This window comes from Taudactylus pleione, unplaced genomic scaffold (genome assembly GCF_031769625.1).
Source record: "Taudactylus pleione unplaced genomic scaffold, aTauple2 ptg000003l, whole genome shotgun sequence".
Lineage (NCBI taxonomy): Eukaryota > Metazoa > Chordata > Amphibia > Anura > Myobatrachidae > Taudactylus > Taudactylus pleione.
Window position 1 is genome coordinate 3027733 of NW_028284406.1, and position 27523 is coordinate 3055255.

Genomic DNA, 27523 nt, shown 5'->3' on the forward strand with positions numbered 1-27523 from the left:
GATACATCGCGTGCGCCATACACGCTACACGATCCCATGTACGATGGCGCAATGTATCGTTACATACTGCATATAACAGCACTGCGTCGTTCATTGCATCGTCGCGTTTTCTGTGTAGAACATGAGATGGTTCGAGGCGATGAATGACCATCGTGAATGGATCAGACGTAAACACAACACGATGTGTACGATATATCGTTCCGATCCGCATTGGAGCGATATAATGTACGATGCATCGTATAGTGTGTACCCAGCTTAAGTGGTCCTTTAAAATGCTCTGGATGCACATTAAGATTTAACAAACATCATTTTAGCTGCTGTCTAATAAAACAATGGACTTTTATGAAGACTGTTGGAAAGAATACAGGTAAGTGCTGCCCAAAGCAACCAATCAGATGCCTAGAAAAATCGAAGTTGGAATCGGATTGGCTGCTATGAACAGAGACACCTTTCTCCTTTGCACTAGTTGCCATAGGTGCGCCAATAGTGATACAATAACAAGTCACAGAAGATACACAACCCCTTATAAAGCCAAATCATAAAACACAGTTTGGCTCGACAACATCTGCCAGTACTGGTTGCTGTAACTAAGCCAATGGGGACAGTCCTTTTATCCAGCCATTATGCTGAATCTATCTTTCGCCGATGGAGAACAAAGATCAGGTCTATAACCGGCCTCCTGGAAACAGACCTGAGAAGAGACAGGGATATTGGAGTCTTTGCATGCAAAACACAATGCAGTAAGGGAGTATTCTGGTCACCTTATCACCTTTCAGTCCAGATTCTCCTGCGTTCCCCGGAAGCCCCTGGAAAACAGTAAAACACCCAACATTTGTAGTTAACAGGCACCAAACTCTGGCTTCAGCGGTAGAGACTTTAGATCGTAAGTTCTTGTGGTGCAGGGATGGGCGCGAATGGTTTCATATTCTCTGCTCAATGTTATGTGATAGGATTAGCGCTAAAAAAATCAATGATGTCTATTTTCCAGTCATATTTTATTTCTGGGTCAATAGTTATTTGACATTAGTAATAAACCAAAAGCTGTGTATTACTGAGATGAGTAGCATACATTAATTAGCTAGTGTTTATATTTAACTATACATGTCCAGCATTCTCTTTCAGCCTTCTGCAGCCTGTCACTATGTTAGGGGAAGTGTATCTCTATCTGAGCAGAAGGCCAAATGTAATAGCCAGTCATTTGCGGGAGCCGATGCAATTACGGTGAGATAGACAATAGATTTAAAGCGGCCACTAGTTTAAAGACAAAACCAGGTTGGTTTTGCCTTTAAACTAATTGCTGCTTTAAATCCACTGACTATCTCGCGGAATCTAGCTGGCTCCCGAAAATTGAGGGCTATTACACTTACCCAGAGTGTGATTGACAGATTTGCATGCAGAAAATGCTGTGTGTGTTTACTGGAAGAGACAACCATGGGACAGGTGAGGTCACAGCAGCTCAACAGACTGCAATTTCAGTTTTTTAAACTGTGCCAGATACCATTTGAGCAACATCATGTGTGTTTGTTGGGGTTGGAGTGAAGTGTGATGGTCTCTAATTGAAGAAGAGTTATTCATTTACATTGTAACAAAGCTACAGTAGTCTATCAAGTTAGTGCTGAGCAATTTCATTTACACACAGGAGTTCAGCGGTTCCCTAAATAAGCCAGGAGGTGATATTTCCATGTTGGCGGACTTACCTTCAAACCTTTGGGTCCCATGTAACCAATGGATCCAACAGCACCCATGTCCCCCTGAGAGAAGAAATTAGACAATAAGATATGGTCGCCTAATTTCCATGTAAAACATCTTCATTTACAGCAAAGTGTTAAATCGTCATAAAAAAAACATAAAACCGCCCCAAACATCAACCTTTCAAAACCCACCTGCTCCTACAGCTTATCACCTAATACTACTCCATCTGCGTGTTCTACCAGCCCCAGTCCCATGTCCTCGCTGTGTCCCACCAGCTGCTGATCTCTCAGCATGGTCATCCTGGTACAGTATAGCCCTAGTGCAGGGGTGGGGAATTTTCTTCTGCTGAGGGCTATTTTCACATATATAACATTATTCGCGGGCCCGGTGCAGGCCACGCCCCTCCGTGTGATGACACAAGGGGGGCGGGCCACAATCGCCAGTGATCACAGCGATGCCCTGAGCATCCCGAGAATGCTCCGGGGAGCTGTAAGGGCAGCGGTGTGACCGTCTGAAGCGTCCTAAGGACGCTCCAGGCTGCACTGCTGCATAGATGCTGGCTGCAGGGTGACATTCTAGGAAAAAGATCAGAGGGCCAGACCAAATGATACCGAGGGCCTTATACGGCCCCTGGGCCTGAGGTTCCCCATCCCTGCTGTAGTGTAAGTTCTAAGTGTGATTTGTCATCTGTTTGATTCGACATTCAGACTGCACGTGGGACCTTACAAAGAAGCGAATATGATTATGGATACTAATAGCTATAAGCGAATATGACGATGGATACAAATGAATATAACAAATTATTAGGAACATACAAGACAGGGGTATTTAACATGCAGCCTCTCCAGCTGCCCTGCCACAAGTTTAGCATATGCTAATTGCAAAACTGTGACAGGGCATGCTGGGACGTGTAGTTCCAGAGCAGCAGGTGGGCTGCATGTTTAATACCCCAGAGTTAGAAGGCTATCTGGGGCAGGCACACCCATTTTGCGCTTTTGTGAAATAATCCGGCTACTATTGTACTGTGCTTTGGGTCTCATTCAGACCCACTCGCAAGCGGGTCGATGTTGGGCCCTGCGCACGCGCAGCGGCCGCACTGCGCACGTGCAAGCCCCGGAGCGAGGGAGAAATTCTCTCGCTACGGGACTCACTACAAAAGGGGCGGCTGTCGATGGTGATCGACAGCTCGCCCCGTTTTGTGGCCTGGAGGGGGGGGGGGGTGGCTACATAAACGGAGGACAGAACGCCTGCCGTTTGGGGGCGGCCTCACTGACATCACTCATGATGTCAGTGGTTGAGCTTCCGGCTCTAATAGAGCTGGAAGCTCACTGGGGCTTGCGGCAGACGAGACCCTACCACAAGGGTCTCGTCGCAAGCCCCGATGGTCTTGACCATCGTGACCATCATCCTGGCCGCTCATTAAAGCTGTGGGTGGTAACAGCCTAGCAAGTGGCCAGGAGGCCGGATCGTTTTTTAGATGCGGCCGCCCTCATTCAGAGCGAGCGCTCGCATTTTGCCAGCGCCTCTGAATGAGGTCCTTTGTTTCACACCAAGATGGCGCTAAAATGTGCAAAGATGATGGCGGGAATGCACAGCTCTCAGGCAGCAGGAATGTCAATTTTTTTTCTCTCAAATTGGAACATGTATACCTACAGCACACAATCAGATGCAAAAAGGAGAGTACTAGAAAACTTTTTCTTAAAGGAGTAGGAGTTGCCATGTTGAGGTTTTTGAAGAGGCTAAATACATAACATGTCATAGAAAAAAAAAATAGAACAGCGCCACACGGTGGCCGAAACACACGGAAAAATAAAATTATTTTGTGCAGAATTCTGTCCAAAATGTAAAACTGTCTGGTATGTTGTGTTTCTAAGACCAAATAGTGACTCCAGTACTGGATATGATGACCAGGTAATACATATAATTAGATGCGTGTAGAGCAGAAGGCAAGTTGAATTTCAATAAATACTGGAAGTCGCCACCACCATGCACTGTGCAAACTAATTCAGGTACGGGGTTGTGGTCAGTGTTGTTTTTCCTAAGGCCCAGCGGTAAGCGAAGTCTTCAACTATTTTATCTACATTGGCTATCTTCCCATCTGTGTACAGTGGCTTGGACATGGGCCGGGATCCAAGTATAGTTCACAGGGGCTGAGAGAGCTTTCAATGACTGTTATAGAAAGCTGCCCTTGTCTGCTAGGGTCCTGGCTCTAGTGGCGGCGACTACTGAAACAGAGAGGGAGCGGCGATAGATCAAACAAACACGAGACGTGTCCTTCATTTTCTACAAGCCTGGGACAGATACAATCAGCGGACCTGGTATTGTGCTGGAGACTTGATCTACTGAGAGGCAAAGGGATGGTCTCAATGCAGGAAAAACAAAAGGTCCATTCATAAGGCTCGTGCACTCCCAGCTGTGGCACCAATGAGGCTAAACTGTGCGACGTTACCCCTTCTGTTGTGGCTAGTGGATGGGCTTTCTTCCATATGAAGCGGTCTTTGCCTGCTTAGCCAATTAAATCAGTGAATCGGTTTGGTACCACACAAGCATTTCCTTCAATGTGTGAAACTGACCTATATGTTTTCATGGTGTATCAGCTCCCTGGTAATGTCTATATTACGCTGACTATTATTATAGACTCGTGAAGGAAGGCCAGTTACGCTGGACATCTAAGATTAGGAACTTGGAGGCAGATTATTAGTGTGGCAGGGGCAAAGTTCAGGCTATGCTATCCAGGCGGCCGGAATCCTGACAGCAGTCGGAATTCCGGCGCCGAAAACCTGACCGCCGGCAACCCTGACGGTAAGTATTAGGGTTAAGGGCTACGGTAGGGCACTTGGGGAGGGTTAGGCTGCGGGAAAGGTGAATTAGGGTCAGGGGGAGGAGGGTTAGGACAATTACCTAACTGGGTCAGGATTCGGACTGTCGGGATGCTGCTGTTGATATACTGACCACCGGCATCCCAACCGATATATCTATATATACATTATACACACATATATATATATAACTTGGGCCCTATTACTTCTTTGTCCACCTGTTACCCAGTCTTGTTGAATATGCTGCTGCTACATAAGAACTGTTCATAAATAAATGTATACTTATAAAATACAAATGGATTTTGTGTATAGGCTAATTTGATCCACACCTAGCGCATTAGCCTCTGATTTGTCAGGCGTGATTGGGATGCAGTCAGGAAACCGATGGTCGAAATGCCAACCGCCGGCTTCCCGACTCTCTAATCCCGGCAGGGGTCTAATGACAGGCGTTGGAATCTCGACGCCTGTCATTTTACCTACGCCGGGAGCCCGATGCCCAGCATACCAAATGAAGGTAAGCCGGGCGCGGACAGCCACAGGGGGGGGGAGGTTTAGGGGCTCCCGGGGGGGGGACTTAGAGTTAGGCACCCCCCCCGGGAGGGTTAGGCTAGGGGAAGGGGGGGGTTAGGGTTAGACCCCCCCCCCCCCCTGGAGACCTAGGTTTAGGCTACGGGGAAGGGGGGGGTTAGGTTTAGGCACATACAGCAGGGGGGGGGGGGTTAGGCACCCCTAAGGGAGGGTTGGGGGGGGTTTAAGGTTAGCAATAGTTAAAATACTTACCTGTCGAGATCTTCACTGCCGGGCTTCCAGCGTCGGGATTTGAACCGCCGGACATGCGTCATTTCATACCGATTAAGCCACTCGCAATAGCGATTTAGTCATTAATTCAAGAAAGTGATTATTGCTATATAGGATGGACACTGCTGTGTCTGATGGAATATAAAACTGGCTGACAGCCCACATCATTGTGATCTTTTCCTGTCCCATGTGTGGGGCATTTATAAATACAATTGGTAGCTAAGATTTTAGTCATCCCTAAAAGTTACGGACTAAATGCCCCCGCCGTTGAATTATATTGAATTAAAATGCAGAATTTATTACTGACATGAATACAATCATATTGGCTGGATACACGTGTTGTTCGTTGCAGTTGAATGCTGTGCCATTATAAAGCAGTGGTACAGGATTCCGTCTTCTTCCTGATACTACATGAAAGGTTACAGGGCAAAGCCAACCTTCTGAGCGCACGGCCTGAGACGCAGCGAAGAGGGTATGTTACAACAAGCCTGTTCTTTGTACTGCCTCATATAAAGACCTCTTCAGGCTTCTGTTTATCCAGGACAAGACCCAGCTATTTACAACCACATTAGGCTCACGTTACACCAATTGCTGCCCTTTAATAAGATTTTTCGGAATAAGCCACCTGCGGAAACCCCCCCCCCCCCACAAAAAATTACAGGGGAGAAATGGAACCCAGTCCCGGGGACTTTTTACGCATTGCAAATCAGCATTTAAGGGGTTAGCACAATATGGCGGCATGTGCCGATATTTTTCAGCCCTGTGCCCTTAATTATCATAAGTATGAATAGAATGAATCTGTCATTTGCTGAAATAACAACATATGTTAATGACCGCCACAAAACCCGCTGACTGGTATGTTTGCACATAGCGGTGTAAAAGAGGTACATATATATTTTTTTTCCCTCTGTGGGTTCATTAAGCTCTTTCAGATGAACTAGTAATGACTATTCAGTGCTTATTCCTTTATAAAAACAGGTGATATTTGTGATAAGGCAAAAGAAAAATACACGTTTGGCAGGATTAACGCTCAACATTAAAATAGCTATTGAACAGGACGTTCTATACAGCACAGGTAAGCAGCTTACGTCTGTCAAGCCAGCGGAGGACTACAAGACCCAGCATGTTACAACATGCTGGAATTTGCAGTTACACACACCTGGAGAGCCACTTACTACCTTAGCCTGATATAAGGTGTCTGTCTATTACCTGTCCATCTACTTCTGATGCTTTATACTATTAAAGCCCCCCGGACGCCCTTTGATCTCTTCCCTACGTCTACAGCAAAGCCTTGTTATGTGAATTCCCCAATTGTATTAACCTCTGTCACCTCTCCCGGGTGGGCGTGTGGTCAGCTTTCATCCTTTCAACGCGCTCCGCAGACCTGACTACCTCCATCTTCAAAGTGCGAACTCTTCTGACAGAAATATGCGTCTCTCAGGTACATTAAATCACTGGGTATTATTGGACACAAGCTCCGAGATGCTTTAAAGACCACATTAAATGTCCTGTGAGCTTTTCCTATGATTATGAGGTTTGCTTTCAATGACTGTAGAACAGTATTTCTATATAATTGTTACTAACTGTTGCATTTTACAGGGAAGTTACATGTCTCTGACCCACACGCCTGTCTTTTTTTACATTTTCTATGTAAGTTTCCTTTTTATTTTAAAGTGTCTGAACAGATCTAATAACGTAACACAAGTAACAGCTTGTCTGTTTACATCACACCGTCTACAGCTGCCAGTATAAGGGGGGCGTAAAATGGCCGCTTCGCCTTGGCGCCGACCAACCAAATCTCTGTCTGATCTGGCCACACATGCAGCCCAACCGAATTGGTTGGAGCTAGCTGCTTGGGGCTCAGGTTGAGCAACCAGATCTGCCCATATATCCCACATATAGCTTCTAAACCGCTGTGTGTGTATAGTGTACATCAAGCATGTCAAACGTGGGGCCCGACAGTGTGGGCCCAAATATATATAATATGCGGCCCACACCCCTGCCATGATCGGAGCTCAGCTCCGGTCGGGCAGTGTTTACTTTATTTAAAACTGGCAACGCTGGTCTCTGAAGCGATCAGAGACTAAAGAAGCCTCTGATCGCTTCAGAGGCCAGTGTTTCCAGTGACGTCACCCGCGATGACGGGAGCCTGCGTCTGCCGCTCTGGATCTAATTAGATCCAGTCAGCAGCAGCGTCTGCGCGGGACGGTGGGAGTGATGACGGCCGTGGACTGGAGCGATGTCCAGCAGCCATCGTGAAGAAAGGTAAGTACTGCACAGGTGAGTGGGGCCTGTTCTATACTGGGAGGGGGCACAGCATAAGGGGCACAACATAAGGTGCACTACTAGGGGAACTGCATAAGAGACACTACTAGGGGCATTACTGGGGGCACAACATAAGGGGCACTACTAGGGACATTACTGGGGCTCTGCATAAGGGGCACTGCATAAGGTGCACTACTAGGGGGAACTGCATTACTGAGGGCACTACTGGGGGCTCTGCATAAGAGCACTATTGGGGGCACAGCATAAGGTGCACTACTAGGAGCATTACTGGCAGCACAACATAAGGGGCATTACTGGGGCACTGCATAAGGGGCACTACTGGGGACACTGTATAAAAGGCATTGTATAATGGGCACAACTTCAGGGGACATTGCATCAGGGGCTCTAATACAGGGGGGAATTGCATAATGGGCACTACTGGGGCACTGTATAAAAGGCATTGCATAATGGGCACAACTTCAGGGGGCATTGTATAAGGGGCTCTAATACAGGGGGGAATTGCATAAGGGTCACTACTACAGGGGGCACTGCATTGGTTTTTTATTAATAATAAACCTTTCAAAGTTGCATATAAGACTTTTTTTTTGTTGCGGCCCACACACTCTTAGACCTTGAGTATTCGGCCCGGTTGGTATTTTGAGTATGACATGCCTGGTGTACATGTTCAGTGAAGAGGAACGAAGGATGTAGCTAATGCGCGACAAGACCTGAGCAGCATGACTGGTGATGATCTAAAATGAGTTGCAAAGACCGATAAAACCAAAATAAAATATAACACCATATATAATAAGATTGTAATAGTATTCTACATAGATTTACAGGTCATGGGCCCTGGATTTCCAAATGCACTTCCAGAAACGTGAGGTCCCCTTTCCTGTCTGCTTATCAAGGGATGAAAGGGCTTCTGAGGCAAAGAATATTTTTCCATGTGGTTAAGTTCGGAGTTGAGGTAATAAATTTCAACCAAGACGCAAGGGACAATTTCCTGGCGGTATTTTCCTACAGCAGGCGATGGCTCACACACGGGAGCACTGTGTGCTGGTATTTCACTCTTTATGTCATGGCTCTTCAGGTGAAGAGGACGATTTGTGTGCAAAACTGACATCCAGGTTTTACAAGTGGAGCAATTTAACTACGCGTTATCTAGCTATTTGTGATCTGATTTTTCTGTCAGGCACACGCGCAACACAGTGAAGGAATCCATGCTTTAGTCCAGAGTTTCCCAAACTCCGCCATTGCAGTCCAGGTTTTAAGGATATCCATGCACCAGATGATTAAATCACATAGACTGAGGTACTAATTAAGTCATCTGTGCTCAGGCAGCGATACCCTTAAAACCTGGACTATAATGGTGGGGTTTGGGAAACTCTGCTTTAGTCTAAAACAAAAATATGATAATGCTGCTTATCAATTCAATAGGAGCTGCTGTTTTTAATAATCAGCGGGACACCAGGATAGCCTTATTAGACAGTGCCTCAGACCTTTGTTTGTGTCGCCATTTCCTGTTAAATTCATAGGCTACATTCATCATGCAACTCAGGTCACAAAATGGCTGCCCCCACTGGACCGAGCTTACAAAGCACCCGCTGAGGCCTTGGTCGGCTTTCACTTCACAATTGACCACGCGCCTGTGTGTGAACAGTGGGTACAGCAGCAGATAGAACACAGACAACAGGAGCCTGAGTAAATGGGTACACTTTAAAGGATATGCTGTAACATACACAGTTAACAGATTTCCCCAAAATGTATAACTCTTCAGGACTAATATGTATAACTCTTCAGGACTAATATGTATAACTCTCCAGGACTAATATGTATAACTCTCCAGGACTAATATAACCACTAATTGTGACCTATCACACTATGCATGAAAACACTTCTGCTGTCACTCTTGAGGTGGAAGCCTGCCAACACGGTTCATATTATCCAATAAATAAATACATAAAAAAATGTAAAAAAAATATAAAGACAGGGGAGAATTCTATTGCTACCTACTTCCAGATGGACATGCGAGGCTTTACACGGAATCACGCCCGCAGCCGTGCGTACTAAAGGCGGATACCAGGCTTCCATAATTAAAATAGTTGGTATTTTACGATGGAAACACAGCAATAAACACCTCCTCTGCTAGGAGTAAAAACTTGTTTGCATAGTGTGGGTAAAATGAAATTAATTCAAGCTAAGATGAATAAATAACAAACAAGCTGTTTTTTTTCCTGCAAACAGTGCTCCTTAGCGCAGTGCCTGGGAGAGATTCAACCGGGAAATATTGGATGGGATGGAGGCATAATTAATACAATTTACTTACAATAAATCCAGGAACTCCGGCAGGACCTGGGGGACCCAATTCTCCCTGCAAATTAAGGTTAAAAAAAAAAAAAAGGGATAGAACATTAGTGGATACATGTGCCACAAAATGCCCGAACTGAAGACAAACGGAAGCTATTCAGTAATCTGAGAGTTCATAAAGGTTGACCTTTCATATTTGGCCATTTTCGCCTTGGCGAGTTCAGACAGAGACCTCCTCCTCCCCCCCTCCAACCCTAAAGGGCACCGTACTGATCCCAAGTAAGGGATACTCGTGTCAATCACTGACACTCCACAGAGAAAGCTATTTTGTTGCTGTACCAGTGCACAGGTAACACGTATTCCGTAATTTAATGGAGTTGTGTGTACAGCGCACAATCCCAACTATGAAACTGCTAAACACATGCCCAGCCTGGACTAGAGAAAGGATCTCATTTGTTTATATTGTACTGTGGATCAGTAACATTTATCTGCATTTCCTCATGCAAAGCGTAACTTAAGACATTCCTTATTCCTGTATTCCATTTAACAGCCTGCTGCAAAAAATTAAACACCTCATTTCAGAACAATGGTTCGTGTGTTGGTTGACAAATTACTCACGGGGTTGCCATCAAGTCCTGGGGGACCCCTCTCTCCGAAGTCACCGGGAAATCCCTTTAAGGAAGAGAAAAAAAAAAAAGAAAGGGGAAAAGACATATAGAAACTATAGAAGAATTCTTGTAGGAACACACAGAGAGTGAAGAACACAGCAATCTACTCGAGAATGACATGCAAGATACACAGCAGACACATTGGCAGGACACATCGATGTTGTTCTAAGCTTTGAGGAACTGGCAAAACTGATGCACAGGCCTTAGGATACAATCATTAGTAGGGTGGATTAACTGGGATAGGAAAAATTAAAATGCCTGCATGACAGCAATACATAAAACCTACAACGTGGTATTGTTCTACTTCTACTCATACATGTGCTGAGGGTCATTTGAATGAACAGAGCTTTGGTTAAACGGGTTGTTTCATGTAGGATTTCTAAGTGCCCTCCTGCCACTTTTACTAAGTAGATTCCTTGATCTTTCTAACTTCATTCTGTGCTTTTCAGCCGCACCTCGTGATTATTAGGAGGATTGGGTTTTGGTTTTGATGCCCAGAGTTCTGAATACAATCGTATCCCAGGGCAATGGATATAAAAATGTCTGCTTCATTATATATATCTAAAAGCACTTTTAAGATGTTTTTGTGAAGGTTAACATACAAGTATGGTCATGTGCACATGGATGCATTTCCTTCTCTCTCTCCTTTCAGAGACCGATGACTGCACATAGTAATGCATGTTTATGGTTTAAGACACAGGTTCTCAAACTCGGTCCCTCAGGACCCCAAACAGTGCATGTTTTCCAGATCTCCTCAGAGAATCACAAGTGAAATAATTAGCTCCACCTGTGGATCTTTTGAAATCTGTCAGTGAGTAATGAATACACCTGTGCACCTGCCAGGAGACCTGGAAAATGTGAGCTGAGGGCCTGATTCAGACCCGCTCGTGAGCGCTATGCGCTTGCAAGTGGGTCGATGGTGGTCCAGTGCGCATGCGCAAGACCCGGATAGCGACGGGCAAACAGTCGCTCCGGGTCTCGTACCAAAGGGGGCGTGCTGTCGATGTTTATTGGGCGGGCCCGGGGCGTAGCTGCCCAGACGGAGGCGTTCCCATGGGAACGCCTACCGTCTGGGGCCGGCCCCACTGACATCACAAGTGGTGTCAGTGGGAGTGCTTTCGGCTCTGTTAGAGCCGAAAGCACTCTGGGGCTTGCGGCAACAAGACCCTACCACAAGGGTCTCGTCGAGACCATCGCGAACATCTTCCTGGCCGCTCGCTATAGCTGTGGGTGGTCACCCACAGCTATGCGAGCGGCCAGGAGGCCGCTCTGAAAAACAAGTAGGACGGCCCTGATTCAGAGTGAGCGCTCTGTCAGAGCGTCCGGCTCTGAATCAGGGCCTGAGTGCGGTCCTGAGGGCCGAGATTGAAAACCTCTGTTTTAAGAGAATGAAAGTATACAAGCAGGGCTGCTGAGACAGCCATGGGGGTCTGGGTACTGAAGGGGGTGTGGCCAAATATGGGAGGCATGACCACACCCCCTCCAGTTTTTTTTTTTTTTTTTAATGGATACGGTGCTGGGAAGAGCTGCAAAGGAGGGCATTTATCCCCTTAGCAGCTGACCCGATACCCTATTCTGGGCCTCTCCAACACGCCTGGGCCTAAATAGTGTCTGTCCCTTTCCTTTTGTTGTTTTTGTGTACAAGGGGCCGCTTTACTGAGAGCAGGGCTGGGGGGTGTAAGGTTGCTCTACTTTCCATCCATCTCACTAAACCATCCTTGTCTACGGCCAATCCATTCCTCCATAGAGATGAATGATTTCTGTGCGAGCATCCGTCCGTTCTCCATTCTCCTGAGTGCAAAGCAGGAGGGATGGAAATACAAATGGCTGTGCGCACGGAGCCACAGGCTCTTCATGTTACCTTAAAAATTAGGTACTCCAGGGTCTAGGTCAGGGGTCTTCAAATTTGACCCTCCAGCTGCTGTGGAACTACACAATCCAGCATGCACTGCCATAGTTTTAGCATGCTGTTATATCAAAAAGGTGGCAGTGCATGCTGGGATGTGTAGTTCCACAGCAGCTGGAGGGCCAAGTTTGAAGACCCCTGGTCTAGGTGATGATTTGTGTAAAAGCCATTGGGGCAGATGTATGAAGCTGTGGTAAGTGATAAAGTGCAGAGTGACAAACAACCAACCAATCCGCTCCCACCTGTCATTTTTCAAACACAGCTAGTAACATGACAGTTGGGAGCTGATTGGTTGGCCGTTTATCACTCTGCACTTTATCACTTTCCAGAGCTTCATACATCTGCCCCATTGTTTGGTAAAACAAGTGAAATACTCTGCTATCTTCACAGGCCCATCTGAATACCACTGTAACATACATTTTGCGTTGGTCACTCATTAATACAAAGTAATGCAAATATGCCCATGTTTATAGATCTAATAACAATTGACATATTTTTTTATTTGGAAAAAAAAAAAATGTACTTGAAAAATACAAAATGTCCCTTTAATTCCAGCTGGCGGGGGTCTTGCGTTTCCCGATGATAGACCTATTGCTTCCAAACATTAGATCACTATGTATTCCTGGATGACGGTCCATCTATAACTAGAAGCAACAGCGAAAACAGCATTGCTTATTTTGCATTTACAAATGACCAGAATGACTAGTAAACTCAGTTAGGTTGAATTTGTGCCAATTCATTTAGATTTTGGGGTCGCGAAAAACGGTTCTCGTCTTTAGGAAATTGAAAAACTGCTAAAATGTTCCCTTATTCACATTGAAATCATTTACTATTCGCTTGATTGGCAAACAGCGTTGTTTATATACTGACCATTCCAACTGCCAGCCAGAGGTATTCACCTGATACATTAACTGAGATTTCTTTTCCGTTTGATCATTCTCCCAACTGATAGGAAAACTGTTTCCAACATCTCTATTCATTTTGCTTTATTATGGTTGACAAAACAACAAAATGACACTGGGCCTGATTCAGAGCTGAACGCTGTGACCAGAGCGCTCGCTCTGAATCAGGGCCCTCCTCCATGAAAATGGAGCGGCCTCCTGGCCGCTCGTATAGCTGTGGGTGACCACCCACAGCATATGCGAGCGGCCAAAAAGATGGTCGCGATGGTCTTGACCATCGCGACCATCGGACTTGCGACGGAGACCCTGCGGTAGGGTCTCCCTGCCGCAAGCCCTGGAGTGATTTTGGCTCTATCAGAGCCAAAATCACTCCCACTGACATCACTAGTGATGTCAGTGGGGCCGGCTTCAGACGGTAGGCGTTCCCATGGCATGCCCACCAAAGGGGGCGTGCTGTCAATCAACATCAACAGCACGCCCCCTTTGGTGTGAGACCCGGAGCGATGGTGAGCCCGTCGCTCCCCGGGTCTCGCGCATGCGCACGACGGAGCTCCCTCCGTCGTGCGCATGCGCAGTGGGGAACATCAACCCGCTTGTGAGCGTACTGACGCTCACGATCGGGTCTGAATGACCCCCACAGAACACAACAAGACTTTATAAGCTGCCCATCCACTAGGCGATTAAACCTAGCGATGGAGCGATAACAACGGTCATTATCACTCCATCGCTTGGTACTCGCCTGCAAATCGGGCAGCAAAAGGTTAAAAACGACCAGCGATGCGCGCGCGCTGGTCGTTTTTAACATCAATCATCGCCCGAACATGACGGTCAACCTGACGTCCGCCGTCAGGTTGCCATGTTCGGGGATGATTGATCTGCATACACTGAACGTTCAGTGTATGCAGTTCACCCCGCGGGAGACGACGGCATCGTAATCGTGCTGTCGTCCCCCCGCATCGTTAAGTGGATGGGTAGCATTACAACAACAAAAACCTCCATGCACCAGCTCTATAAATTAGGGGAAATACACAAAGATAGCAACAGAGCTACGCTGCAAGTTCTGCCGCCGTGTTTTCTAAAGAGACGCCAACTGCCGGCTTCTCAGATCCACCGCTTGCGCACAAAGACACAGCATCGGACGAACATCGGTCACAATATTGTTGCTTAGAATGCCCGCTGCAAATAAGACTCCAGAACCAGCGCCAAGGCATCTGAAGGCGCAGACACTGGCTACAACAAAAAACAGTCTGGCGTTTTTTTGATGCCAATCACCCATTACTTCCCCAAACCGTCGCTGTCTGTGGCTCAGAAACTATGTCCACCTCTGTATCAGCCCATGTGTACCTAGACATACCATATTGCAATGTAAGGGGTGCACAAAAATGTCTAGTTTTTGCATGCAGAGTAAATACTGGCTGCTTTTGCGTGAAGCTTACAGATGCTGGACAGCTTACCTTTTACCCTGCAATTTATATTTGAGTTTGGACACGCCCCCCTCTCAAATTTGATTCTCTGCACATTTTAAATCTGCCCCTCCTGCTGTGCAACAAAGTTACTTGCTGGGGTTTTTTTTTGCCCTCGGGCCCTCTGTCTTCACTGACTTATTCATTCCAACATAAGGCCGAACTCAATTAGCCGAGAAAAGTGCCATTTGGAGAAAAGTTTTTGCCGATTTGGACTTTTCGCCTGTTTTCGACTTATCTCTGTATTCAATTCCCGGAGTTTTCGTTTAAGCGGAAAAAAGAAACGGGAAAAGTTTGCTCCATGCATAGGCAGGCGAATTGGAAGTGCAAAATCTCTATTTTAGGGTGCAAATGTGGGGATTTCGAACCTCTTCCAGAGTCTCCCGCTAGATGCGATCGCTCGCCCCCAGCGTATGCAAATTTGTCAAAGTGACGCCACGGGAAGCGATCGCTCGCCAAGGCTTAAGCACGCCCACCATGTCTTAGCGAGCGGAAAGCGTACGCCCAATTGCACAGGCAGAGCCGCTCACCAGCGCACATCATCTCCAGGAAGTGTATTAAAACATTGGTGCATCGAGGACAATCGGAAGCGATCGCAGCGCTTGTGGTTGCCTTACCCTACCGCAAAGCACGGCGAGGTCTTCAGTGTAAAAAACAGGCATGTGACGTGTACTATGACGCTGCGTGTTAATTATGCAGGCCTCTAAAACGGCGTTGAAAACCTCAGGCACGCCTCCGTTCGCACCTCCACTCCCCTGTTATTAGTGTCCTGCCCCTGTTACCACCCACAAACGGTCTCTCCTGTCACTCATTTCACTGGGCTGTCTTTGCTGGGCGAGCGAGCGGCCTGCGATCGCACACAGACTAGTTCGCGCACGTGCAGAACGAAGCGTGCGCATGCGTGTACGCAAACCATCGGGACGCTTGCGAGCGCACAGCGCTAGCGAGAGACTCTGAATGAGGTCCTTGGTCCAGAACCCTCTGGACACCCCCCTAATGATTAATCAGTCAGAAAACTTTTAAAAGTTTAGAACACCCCAAAAATGGCATGTAATTTTTGGGGTGAATATTGAGAAAGTGTTGGAAAGTGGGGGGCCTGGTACTTTTGGGGCTATAAGGATGAGACAGGTGTTTTCGGGATTGCACGGGCTGCAGCAGGTGTATTTTTAAGATTTTTTAAATCTTCACTTTAAAGATATCAAAATATGCTAGTACCCATTTTCATGTACCCCAAGTTTGACCTTGGTACTTATTTTTCCCAAAATAAATTGCTTTCTATCACTTTTCAGCACTTCCGCATATAAGCATATCAGAGCCAATTCTAACACTTTAAGAACACAACACTTTTATTAGGGCTATTAGGACACTTCTATATTGCTTTCTAGTGTTAGTGCCGCTTTTTCTGCGGTACAGACTGATCTCCCCAAAGATCGTAGATACTCTGCGCCAGTTTTGCTATTCGCAGATTTCGCCTGTTTGCCTTTTCCCGTCTTTTGGAATTGAATACGGAGAGAAGCTGGAGCGGCGCATTGGAAAAAGTATCGCCTGAAAACAGGCGGAGGCGGCGAAAACATTACGGCTCTGCTTTTCGCGGCTAATTGAATTCGGCCCATAGCATCCTTTTAAATGTAGGCATGTGAGTGAACTCAGGGCCTGATTCAGACCTGCTCGCGAGCGGGTCGATGTTTGGCCACTGCGCATGCCGGAGCCGGCTCCAACGTGCGCATGCGCGAGACCCGGCTAGCGACGGGCGCTCCGTTGCTCCGGGTCTCGCACCAAAAGGGGGCGGCTGTCGATTTTGATTGACAGCTCGTCCCGTTTTGGAGGTGGGCAGGGGGGGTGGCTGGCAAAACGGAGGCGTTCCCGACGGAACGCCTGCCGTTTGGGGGCAGCCCCACTGACATTACGAGTGAAGTCAGTGGTGAGCTTCCGGCTCTATTAAGAGCCAGAAGCTCACTGGGCTTGCGGGAACGAGACCCTACCACAAGGGTCTCGTCGCAAGCCCCGATGGTCGAGACCATCGCGACCATCACCTGGCCGCTCGCAATAGCTGTGGGTGGTTACCCACAGCAATGCAAGCGGCCAGGAGATCGCACAAAAAAAAAACGTCCTGATTCAGAGCAAGCGCTCTTTCAGAGCGTCCGGCTCTGAATCAGGCCCTCAGTCAGGGCAAGTGCGCAAAGTGTCAATGCTTTTTGTAGACACAAACCTAAAAAGTGACAGATTGGCTAGTCAATCTCTCGGCTTGAAAATGTGGCCGCCATTTTCCAAGTGGATCGTTCTCATGCGCAGCGCTCATTTTGAGTCCACACAGGCTGCGCTATATGGACGATTTACCGATGACACTGGTCAGCGACAGAATACTTATTATCTGACCACCGTCCATCCGTTCCCTTCAAGCTGAAAAGGATCTAGCGTGGAACGGGTCAGCGAGCGAATACGAGAGTGGGGTTCAGGAATCACTAGGTCAGACTTTCTCACAAACTGGCAGAGGCTGAAAGAGTTCAAAATAGACGGATGGAAAAAATGGGACGTAGCCAAAGATGAACTGCTTTTCCTGGCCCCTCACACTCTCTCTCACCCAGCCTCTTGGAAGGCTCTGAGCTGGCTTGTAAAACAGATGCACGTGGGCCATAAGTAATACAGACAAAAAGCTCTTTGTTTGGGAAGAGAGGTGCACAGCAAAGGAGGGTGCTGAGCAATAATAAAGTCCCCTAAAAGAATCAATGCATAAAAAAAAAGGATTTTTATAGCAATATTTGGATCACGTTCATTCAGTGTCTGCTGCTGCTGCACCGGAATTGGTATGAAATATCGCCGGGCCACATGGCCGGCGGTTCGATTCCCGTCAGCGGCAGCCCGACAGGAGCAGGGTGCGACGCAGCGGAAGCCCGACAGCGCTGGAAATCCCGATCGTGGATAGGTAAGTATCCACTAACCTAACCCCCCTTAGGGGTGCCTAACCCTAACTTCCCCCCCAAGTGCCTAACCCTAATCCCCCCTCTAAGTGCCTAACCCTAACCACCCCCTTCCCCGCTGCCTAAACCTAAGTCCCCCGGGGAGGTGCCTAACCCTAACCCTCCCTCCCCCTAGCCTAACCCTAACCCTCCCGGGGGGGTGCCTAACCCTAACCCTCCCTCCCCCTAGCCTAACCCTAACCCTCCCGGGGGGGTGCCTAACCCTAAGTCCCCCCCGGGAGCCCTAAAGCTAACCCTCCCCCCCCCCCCGCGGCTGTCCGCTCGCGGCGCCCGGCATCTCTACGATCGGGATGCCGGGCTCCCGGCGTCCAGGAAATGCGGGCGTCTACATCTAGACGCCCGGCATTTCACCCATGCCGGGATAGGACAGTCGGGAAGCCGGCTGCCGGTATTTAGGCAGTCGGCTTCCAGATTGTCTCCCGCTGCACCACCTCATATGCTAATGTATAGTGTATTCTTTTAACCTTTGTTGAACTGGTCTGGTGCGATAATAAAAGCATGGAGCACTGCAATACAAGTAACCTGAAATAGCACCCACAAAAGCTGCAGTGCTAGGAGCCTTGTATCTAGTGCCCTGAGGATGGGCTCAGTACCAGGTACCTGGTAATGGATGTTTCAGGAGTAGATGAACGTTACCAGTTTTAAGGCCAGGAGTGTAATTACATATCCACTGGATCCCTACAGAAACACACAGAGAGCCCCTTTCTCTAAGTCACTAAGGAGCTCTGCTGCATTGTTAAATTCACACCGACCACAAGTTACTCGCTCCTAATACATTACAAAGAACTGCAACACAATGGTGACAGCTTCCCAAATCCGACACAGGTACCTGAACTACATACACATCACTATTATCCTCAACAACATTTAAACAGCCTGACACAGGTGTCTGAACAACATATCCACATGTTCCCATTATCCTCAACAGCTAACCACCCTGACACATGGGCATGGACTATATCTACATCACTATTATCCTCAACAGCTAACCACCCTGACACATGGGCATGGACTATATATACACATCACTATTATCCTCAACAGCTAACCACCCTGACACATGGGCATGGACTATATCTACATCACTATTATCCTCAACAGCTAACCACCCTGACACATGGGCATGGACTATATCTACATCACTATTATCCTCAACAGCTAACCACCCTGACACATGGGCATGGACTATATCTACATCACTATTATCCTCAACAGCTAACCACCCTGACACATGGGCATGGACTATATCTACATCACTATTATCCTCAACAGCTAACCACCCTGACACATGTGCATGGACTATATCTACATCACTATTATCCTCAACAGCTAACCACCCTGACACATGGGCATGGACTATATATACACATCACTATTATCCTCAACAGCTAACCACCCTGACACATGGGCATGGACTATATATACACATCACTATTATCCTCAACAGCTAACCACCCTGACACATGGGCATGGACTATATATACATCACTATTATCCTCAACAGCTAACCACCCTGACACATGGGCATGGACTATATATACACATCACTATTATCCTCAACAGCTAACCACCCTGACACATGGGCATGGACTATATATACATCACTATTATCCTCAACAGCAGCTAACCACCCTGACACAGGTGCCTGGACGGTCAGAATCCCGACACCGGCATACCGACACCTGTTGTTGAGTATCCAAACCCAACCCCTACCCCTAAACATAACCATCCCTCGCCTCAGCCTAAACCTAACCCTCCCCCCTGCAGCATAACCATAACCCTCCCCTTCCGGCAGCCTAACTCTAATACTTACCGTCGGGATACTGGCGCCACCATTCTGAACGCAGGCATCACTATTATCCTCAATAACAGCTAAATAACTAGCTACATGTGCCTGGACTACATAAACATCACTATTAACCACAACAACAGTTAACCATATAATTACACACTGTATTCCATAGCCACTTACACTGGTGTCAACTCCCTGGACATAATAAGATTAGTATTGAGGCTGACTACACAACTAAACACATCCACATGCCCTACAGTTTACTTTAGAATGACCAAGGTTAAATATTTATTTAAACCCACAAGACCTCTTTGGCTGGTTCAATAAACTCATTTTGTTAACGGACAATAGCAGATTTATTGTACGGTTGTGAACTAGTTTCCAATGCGGACCTTGGGCCTGATCCAGCACGGATCGCTATTGCGATCACGCATGCGAAAATAAGCTGTCTGCCACCGCTCAGCCAGCATAGAGGCGCCCACTACTGCCTTCTCGCATACGTAATACCTCGCAGTCCTGCGTATAAATCGGTAACATCTGACCCTCACGCACAATTACAGCAGCTCTGACCTGTCTCAGAAATCGTAACTCTCGTCGCATGCAGTGAGTACACAAGCCGGGTATGTCGTCGCAGTGGCTAATTTATGCACGCCCGTTCAACGGCGTTCAAACGGACAGGCATGCCTGCGTTTCTCCAACCACTCCCCAAACGCTGACGTCCCATCAGTCACTCTCCGATAGCTTTCCTTCTGCATGCGTGATCGCAATGCTTACCTGCGCACGAGCACTGAGGTGTATACGCATGCGCGGTACGCACCATAGGCCGATCTGTGCACGCGGTTGCAATTGCAATCCATGCTGAATTAAGCCCCTTGTCCCCACAATTACTGTACGTGGTAAGGCTACATGCAAGAGCAATAACAGATCAAAGAAGCAATGTTATTGGGACTGTTGTTCCGTGGTTATTTCAATGGTAAATTCCGACTGATGTCATCTCTCTGTCTGATGATCTCCAAATGGAACATATGTGAACCTTGAGATTCTTCCATATGTTGCAGAGAAAGTTACCCGCTTCTGCTGGCGACGGAGAGCCCAGCCAATCGGAACTCCTAATTACGCATAACCAGGCCCCCTTTTTGCACGTTTGCTAATTTATAACGTCACAAAGTCATCTTAACAATTCCTCGGTGGGTAATTAATATGCCAGGAGGGAGCATTGACTAATGAGCTGAGAAGAACGAACGACGCTGCTATTAGCAAAGAAAAGAAAATAACAGTTTGAGAAAACAGAATGGAAAAAGCCATTGTAAAGGCAGTGTGAAAGCAATTATGTGTCTTATTTCATGAGCTGTGCATTATGAACCTTCTCTGTGCCAGCTGGCTTATGGCAGCATACACTAACACTAGTCTGTATATGTATGTGTCTGGGGTGATGTAGGTTTATGAAAGTCTTATATTTACCCGGAAAGACTACAACACACTACAGGACTGGTTACTATGGGTTAAAGCACCTGGTTACTGTGAGACAGTTTTCCCAACATCTCAGTATGTAAATACTCTTAGTGCAATAAATGTGAATTGCAAGAAAGTAGGTAGTGGGATAGGGACCATCAAACATTATTCAGGTCAGAGCTCACAGGATCAAGCGCTGACGAATTTGACAACGTTTTCGGATAATTTCCAGGGGTCGTTAGTAATGGAACGTGACATGCAGAAGTGCCAAGATGGAATAGATGGTGCACCACAATCCCCATTTTAACATTATTACTGCTTCACTATTATATTGAAGAGGAGAGAGGGGAGAGAGAGGGAGAGAGAGAGGGAGAGAGGGAGAAAGAGGGGGGAGAGAGAGAGGGGGGAGAGAGAGAGGGGGGAGAGAGAGAGGGGGGAGAGAGAGAGGGGGGAGAGAGAGAGGGGGGAGAGAGAGAGGGGGGAGAGAGAGAGGGGGGGGGAGAGAGAGAGGGGGGGGAGAGAGAGAGGGAGAGAGGGGAGAGAGAGGGGAGAGAGGGGGGAGAGAGGGGAGGGAGAGGGGAGGGAGAGGGGAGGGAGAGGGGGGGAGAGAGAGAGGGAGAGGGGGAGAGAGAGAGGGAGAGGGGGAGAGAGAGAGGGAGAGGGGGAGAGAGAGAGGGAGAGGGGGAGAGAGAGAGAGGGAGAGGGGGAGAGAGAGAGAGGGAGAGGGGGAGAGAGAGAGAGGGAGGGGGAGAGATGCACCCAGTATGCAGGATAAGAGGAACTGTACTGTGCAGTTGATCAGTGCTAAAAGAAACTATATAAAAATTCTTAGAAGTGATTCTGGAAAACCTGGTACAGGTGGAAGTTGGGGACAGGTTACAATGCTGGAACTATTACCTTGGATTTCCAGAAAAGCACTAGTAATAATCATGAACACTTATGCGTTTTACAAGCTTATCAGATAGTGAACAGATTTGAGATAAAAGGGCCGGGTACAATTTGCGTAACTGCACCTATGCAGATTAGCGCAATTCTGCAACTTACGCCTCAGGCGGGATGGGGGCGTTCTCCGTTTAGCAAACACGTTTTTCTTTACCATACAACGGACAACGAGTTGTGTTCACTGTATTACAGAAGTTCTTTTTTTTTTCCTTTTATTGATGTTTAGTAGCAGTTGCATATTTTGCAAGGAAAACAAAAACATGCGCACATGTACATGTGACGTAAAACGGCAGATATGCCGCTGATGCAGAGCCGCAATCACATCGTGAATTATATTATATAGTGTCTTCCAAATTATTATTTTTTTTGCGGAAATTGCTCCAATTGTGCATCCAACGCTGCATAAGCCCTAATGGCGCAAAGCAGAATTCCTATCGGCAGCCCTGGTTATAGAAAAATGCAGCTTCTCTTTCAGGTGCCAATTTACAAGAAAAATACAAGTTTTCTGAGGATTTCTGCAATATTTAGGAATATGCGCCATTTAACAAGGGTTACTAGAGAGATCTGTAGTACCCATAGGTTTTTATGGAGACTGTGAAAATGTCCAGCTTCCAAGCTCTGAGAAGCTTAGTTTTCCAGTGATCTTCAATTGCCAACAACGTCTTTAGATGGAACCCACAAGTAAAGTGATAGCATGAGCTATTTCATTACTTTCCACTCTTTGCCGGAATATCGGAGCCACTGTCCCAGCAATAAAAGAAAGTATGTTTTATTACCGCGATATGTAGTGATAGATGGTATGCGTTCGGCATACCGATGCTTACATTACCGGCACTGAATACCAGCGCTGCCATCCCGACCGCCGGGATGCCGAACGTAAGTAACAGGGTTGGGGGGAGGGTTAGAGTTAAGTTAAGGGGTTAGGCACTAGAGGGAGGGTTAGGGTTAGGCACTAAGCGGGGAAAGTTAGGTTTATGGTGCGGAGAGGGGAAGGTTAGGTTCAGGGACTAGGGGGTGGGGGGAGATTAGGGTTAGCATACCGACCAACAAGTGTCCGTATGTTAACCATGTCGGGATCCCGGAGTTGGGATTCTGACAGCAGGATTAGACTGTCGGTATTTCATACCGATTCCTGATAGATAATAAATATTAGTTATTGGTGCCAAATTTGAAGGGAATGATAAATAGGCCCCCTAGAGTTAAAGAGCTAAGTATCTCCCAGCTAACTGAAACAATTGTCTTAACACAGCAGGTGGACTTCGGCGACAGTAGCGTCACGCACCTGGCAGATGGTTGTCCCAGGGTAGGATGACAGCCAAATAATGTGACACTCGCATCCATTCTGAGACAGCTTCATCTGTCAGCTATGTTCTGCTACTGTCCGGTCCCCCTGTTGTATTGCGATATATAGTAGTAATACCACCAGAGGTTACCGGGGGCCCTTTTGAAAGACTAAGGGAGTCTATTTACTAAGCAGTGTTAGTAGAAGTGAAACGTGAAGAGTGAAAAGTGATAAGGTGCCAGCCAATCAGCTCCCAACTGTCATTTTCCAAACACGGCCTGTGAGATGACAGTTAGGAGCTGATTGGCTGGCACCTTATCACTTTTCACTTCTCCTAACACTGCTTAGTAAATAGGCCCCTAGAACAGAGACCAATACACTGTGCTCAGCTGCAATGATAATACAATGTCAAGCTAGACATATCTGCAGACTTTCCTGAAATTTGGGACAAAAACAGGCCCTGTCAAGCTTCCATCTAAACCACTCCTAGACCTGTGCAAGCCCCACCCATTTTGCAAAAGGCCACACCCCTTTCCCAGCAGACTACACTCCATTTGCCCACCCACAGGCAAAGCATGACCAATGACAGCTACGGGAATGGGTATTTTACATATTTGTGACTGTTATTAGATGCCCTTCTATACGATTATATGTATAGGTTAAGATCTATATTAAACCCATATAGGAAGCAGCTGAAGGAGCAGAATAAAGAACATTTATTAATAGTTGATTAAACATGTAACAATTCTAATTAAATTGCAAAACTCAGCAACTGATTTGCCATGCTATTTAAAAGTTGGAATAATAATTCTCCTGATAACATCTACATGTAAAATAACAGCACAACAGGCTTTTATCACGGGTATTATTACATAAACCACATGGCTGACATAAGCATTACACGGAGGCCCCTTGTATAGCACGTGCCCTATACCAGTGAGCACATTTATACAAGATCATCTCTATGTACACAGAAACATCTTATTCTGTTTAAACCTTCTCTCTCAAGGCTGGGGAAATGGCTAATTCTGGCAGACGTTACAATGGGCTTTGCCAATACAGTCAGGATCCAGAAATAGGCCTGGCTCGGAGGTAAGCGATTACCCAGTCAGCCTTCCAGTCTTGTACGTGAAATTTCCGGAGAGCGCCAGCTGGCTTAATCCAGGTGAACATTTACTGTGTAAGAATGAAACATTTCTTTACATTGTGTTTATAAAAGATGAAAGCGTCAAGGATTCGTTTCCCTAATGCAGTGCTATTTCTCCGGCACTTTTAACCCATATCCTGCTCTTAATACAGCCCTGATCTTCAGAACGATCGCCCAGACAGGGCACAGTTCTTGCAACCACATACTTGAACAGAATTGTGGTTTGGCAATAAAAGAAATCTAATGGAGCGTACACACGGTCAGATTTGTCAGACTTGTCAGATTTGTCAGATGAACGACTGAACGACTAAACGATTTGAACGATTTGACCAAAGTTTTGAACGATTTGAACGATTGAACGATTTTTGACTGCATTAAAATGAATGGAATCGTCCAAGTCTGACTGCAAACCCATCAGATGTCAGATATCGTTATCTGACAAACGGGAACGCGCATCGTTGATCGTCCATCGTTCAGGCATGTCAGATATGAACGATTTTCCTTCAGATATGAACGACTGAATGATTTTTAAATCGTTATCGTCCATATCTGAAGAAAAAATCTGATCGTGTGTATGCACCATAAAGCTTCTCTCTGTATTAACTGCAACCCAATGTATTCTAACTCCAGAGCCACTTATATAAACCAACTCACTTATTCACCAAGTCGTACGCCAGTGAGGTCATTACATGGAATTCTACTTTTTTTTTTTTTTTAAATCAATTCACATGTTCAGACTGCTGTAGTCAATAAATCATGTATGTACAATACGGCCCCTGAGTAAATACCCAGCTATAGAGAACAAAAGCATGACGCATTGACGCCTCTTCAACCGGCTTCTATGAGACATTTGTAACTAGCGACATGCAGCAAACCAGCAGAAATTGCCACCTTCAGGCATTGCCTTAGGGTGCGCTAAACACGTTAATTTCTCACAGACTTTTTCCATGAACATTAAAATGCATTTCCGGTTGTCAGAGCACATCGCATTTTGGTATGAAACTGGTACTGAAACTGAGCCTCCAATTGAACATATGCTTTCATTTTCTAACAAGCAAGGCACAGATAAAAGCTAACTGCTGATTGGTTGCTGTGGTTCAGTGCATTTTTTTTCAACTAAATGAAATGCAATCAAATCAGTACCCTACAAACTGAAGAATTGACAGACAAACATTGGGACTTATGTAATAGTCTGCGAGATGTTAGTTTTGCCTTTTAAAAGATAGCTGCTTTAAAAATACCGTCACATTTGCCAGTATGGCGTCCGTGCCTGCATCTCGCAGGCCATTACATAAGCCCAAATTTTGCTCAGCTACCCTGTGTGTCTTATGTTTGGTGCTGAAATGCTTGTCCTCCACCTGTAATGTACATGCTGTATTTAAAGTGTTGGAATTATAATTAGTCAAATTCTAAATAGCCAACAAAAGAACAGGTTCATGCTGTTATAATGCTGCAACATCGTCGTACACAAGAACCAAAGGGCAAGTGCGAGGTGCGTGGTCACACGATTTGTGCCATTGCGGCCCGTCTCCTGAGGAACAGCATACTCCATTTTAAAAACATGCCACCAACAAAATGTCTGCGATCCAAGATGGCGTCTTGCCGGCTAAATGTGGATCTAAAACTACACATTCCCTTCATAAATGGTTAATTTATAAAATACATATGGATTTCAAAGCAAAATGCTTTAATTATCACTGATCTACAGGCACGACGGATAAAAGAAAATGACGGTAAGAGCATTGAGTCAGAAGACAGGAGATCCTAATCATAGGTTCTGGTGAAAAATGGAGGACTTGACATAGCTTAATGGAATGCTATTGAGAAAAAAATTAGATATGTCTGGAAAGAGCTAAGTGGATGTCTGATCTTTCCTAGTGTCAAAAGATACTGTTCTTCAGCGGTTGCCGGACTTCCTCGTTGGTTATGAAAGGATCCCTGAAGATGTGAGGAACAGCTTGTTCATCGCAAGTGTCAGAGTTACAGCCAGGCCTGCAATCCTGGGCTGTCCCGTCTCTGTGATCAGACTAGGTTTGTGGAGTACAGCTGTTTAGCTGTCAGGAACTCCTCTGCACGGTCCCTGACGGGCTACAAAATGAGTCATCAGATTCCCATATAGAATATATTGAGAAACTGATTACTTAACATGTTTTGCCTTAAGCTGAAACCAAACCACGATCGTTTCTCAGAACGCATACAGATGTCGTCAAATCTATTGCGACACAGACGACGGAGTTATTGTGTCTCCTACAAAAAATCTGTCAGGGGCCGCAAGGGACCAGAGAAGCAAAAGTTTCAGGCTTAGGGTCACATGTTGTAGGACCACAGCTGGAGAGCCTGATGCGACAGCTCTGCCAGCGACCGGCAAACTCTCGGACGGAAATTGAATTCCAAAATTTTCTAGAATTTCGATTTCTCCGTTAATAGAACTGAAGGGAATCCGTTCCTATAGCTCACTCGATAGAAGGGAATATCTGGTAGATTTTAAAGAGAGTACTTCTCATCAGCTGAAAACTAGGCAGCCATTTTGTGGGCCAAATCGATATGAAGGGAATGTTTTTGCCTTAATGCTCCCATGATCCTCTGCTGTGGGTCAAGTCTGGTTCGCCACACATTTCTATGTCCCCCTCCACATGTTCAGAGAGCCTTCACGCATTTTTTTTCTTTATAGGCATATTATATATCCATCAAGCATGATTTATGGACAGTATAATAAATCTGAACAACAGCACTAATTAGTGTAGGATTAAATAGAGTAACTTGGGATTCCTGCAACAAATGGTACACTGGCACCACATGAGAGGAGCGTTTGTCTCACAACACTGCCCCCTATCTTCACCGCAGGGTTCAGAGTCTCTAGTTATGAGGTCTTCCTGAAATCGCTGAGTGACCTAGCAGAAAACCAGAGCTCACAGCTATGTCCCTCATTGCAGAAGGTTTTACATTTTCTGGCTGGCTTTCAACACGTTATGGATGTGGCAAATGCAGAGAAGAAACAATGCAAAGCCAGCACTGGGGGTGTAATTTTCCATGTCAATGACGTCACTGGTTCCCTGTGAATGTATAGGAAGAGGAATACAGACCACAATATGTGTACAGTGTGTAGG

General features: G+C 46.4%; 1 protein-coding gene across 1 annotated transcript in view; it reads right to left on the bottom strand.

Annotated features, from left to right (window-relative positions):
* COL27A1 (collagen type XXVII alpha 1 chain) overlaps window positions 1–27523 on the bottom strand; it is a 291443-nt gene that overhangs the window by 164782 nt on the left and 99138 nt on the right. The window contains exons 13-16 of the mRNA XM_088465795.1: window positions 10503–10556; window positions 9904–9948; window positions 1698–1751; window positions 762–806 (exon numbers count right to left, since the gene is read on the bottom strand). Coding sequence (XP_088321921.1) covers window positions 762–806; window positions 1698–1751; window positions 9904–9948; window positions 10503–10556 — 198 coding nt within the window. The remainder of the gene's footprint in view (window positions 1–761; window positions 807–1697; window positions 1752–9903; window positions 9949–10502; window positions 10557–27523) is intronic.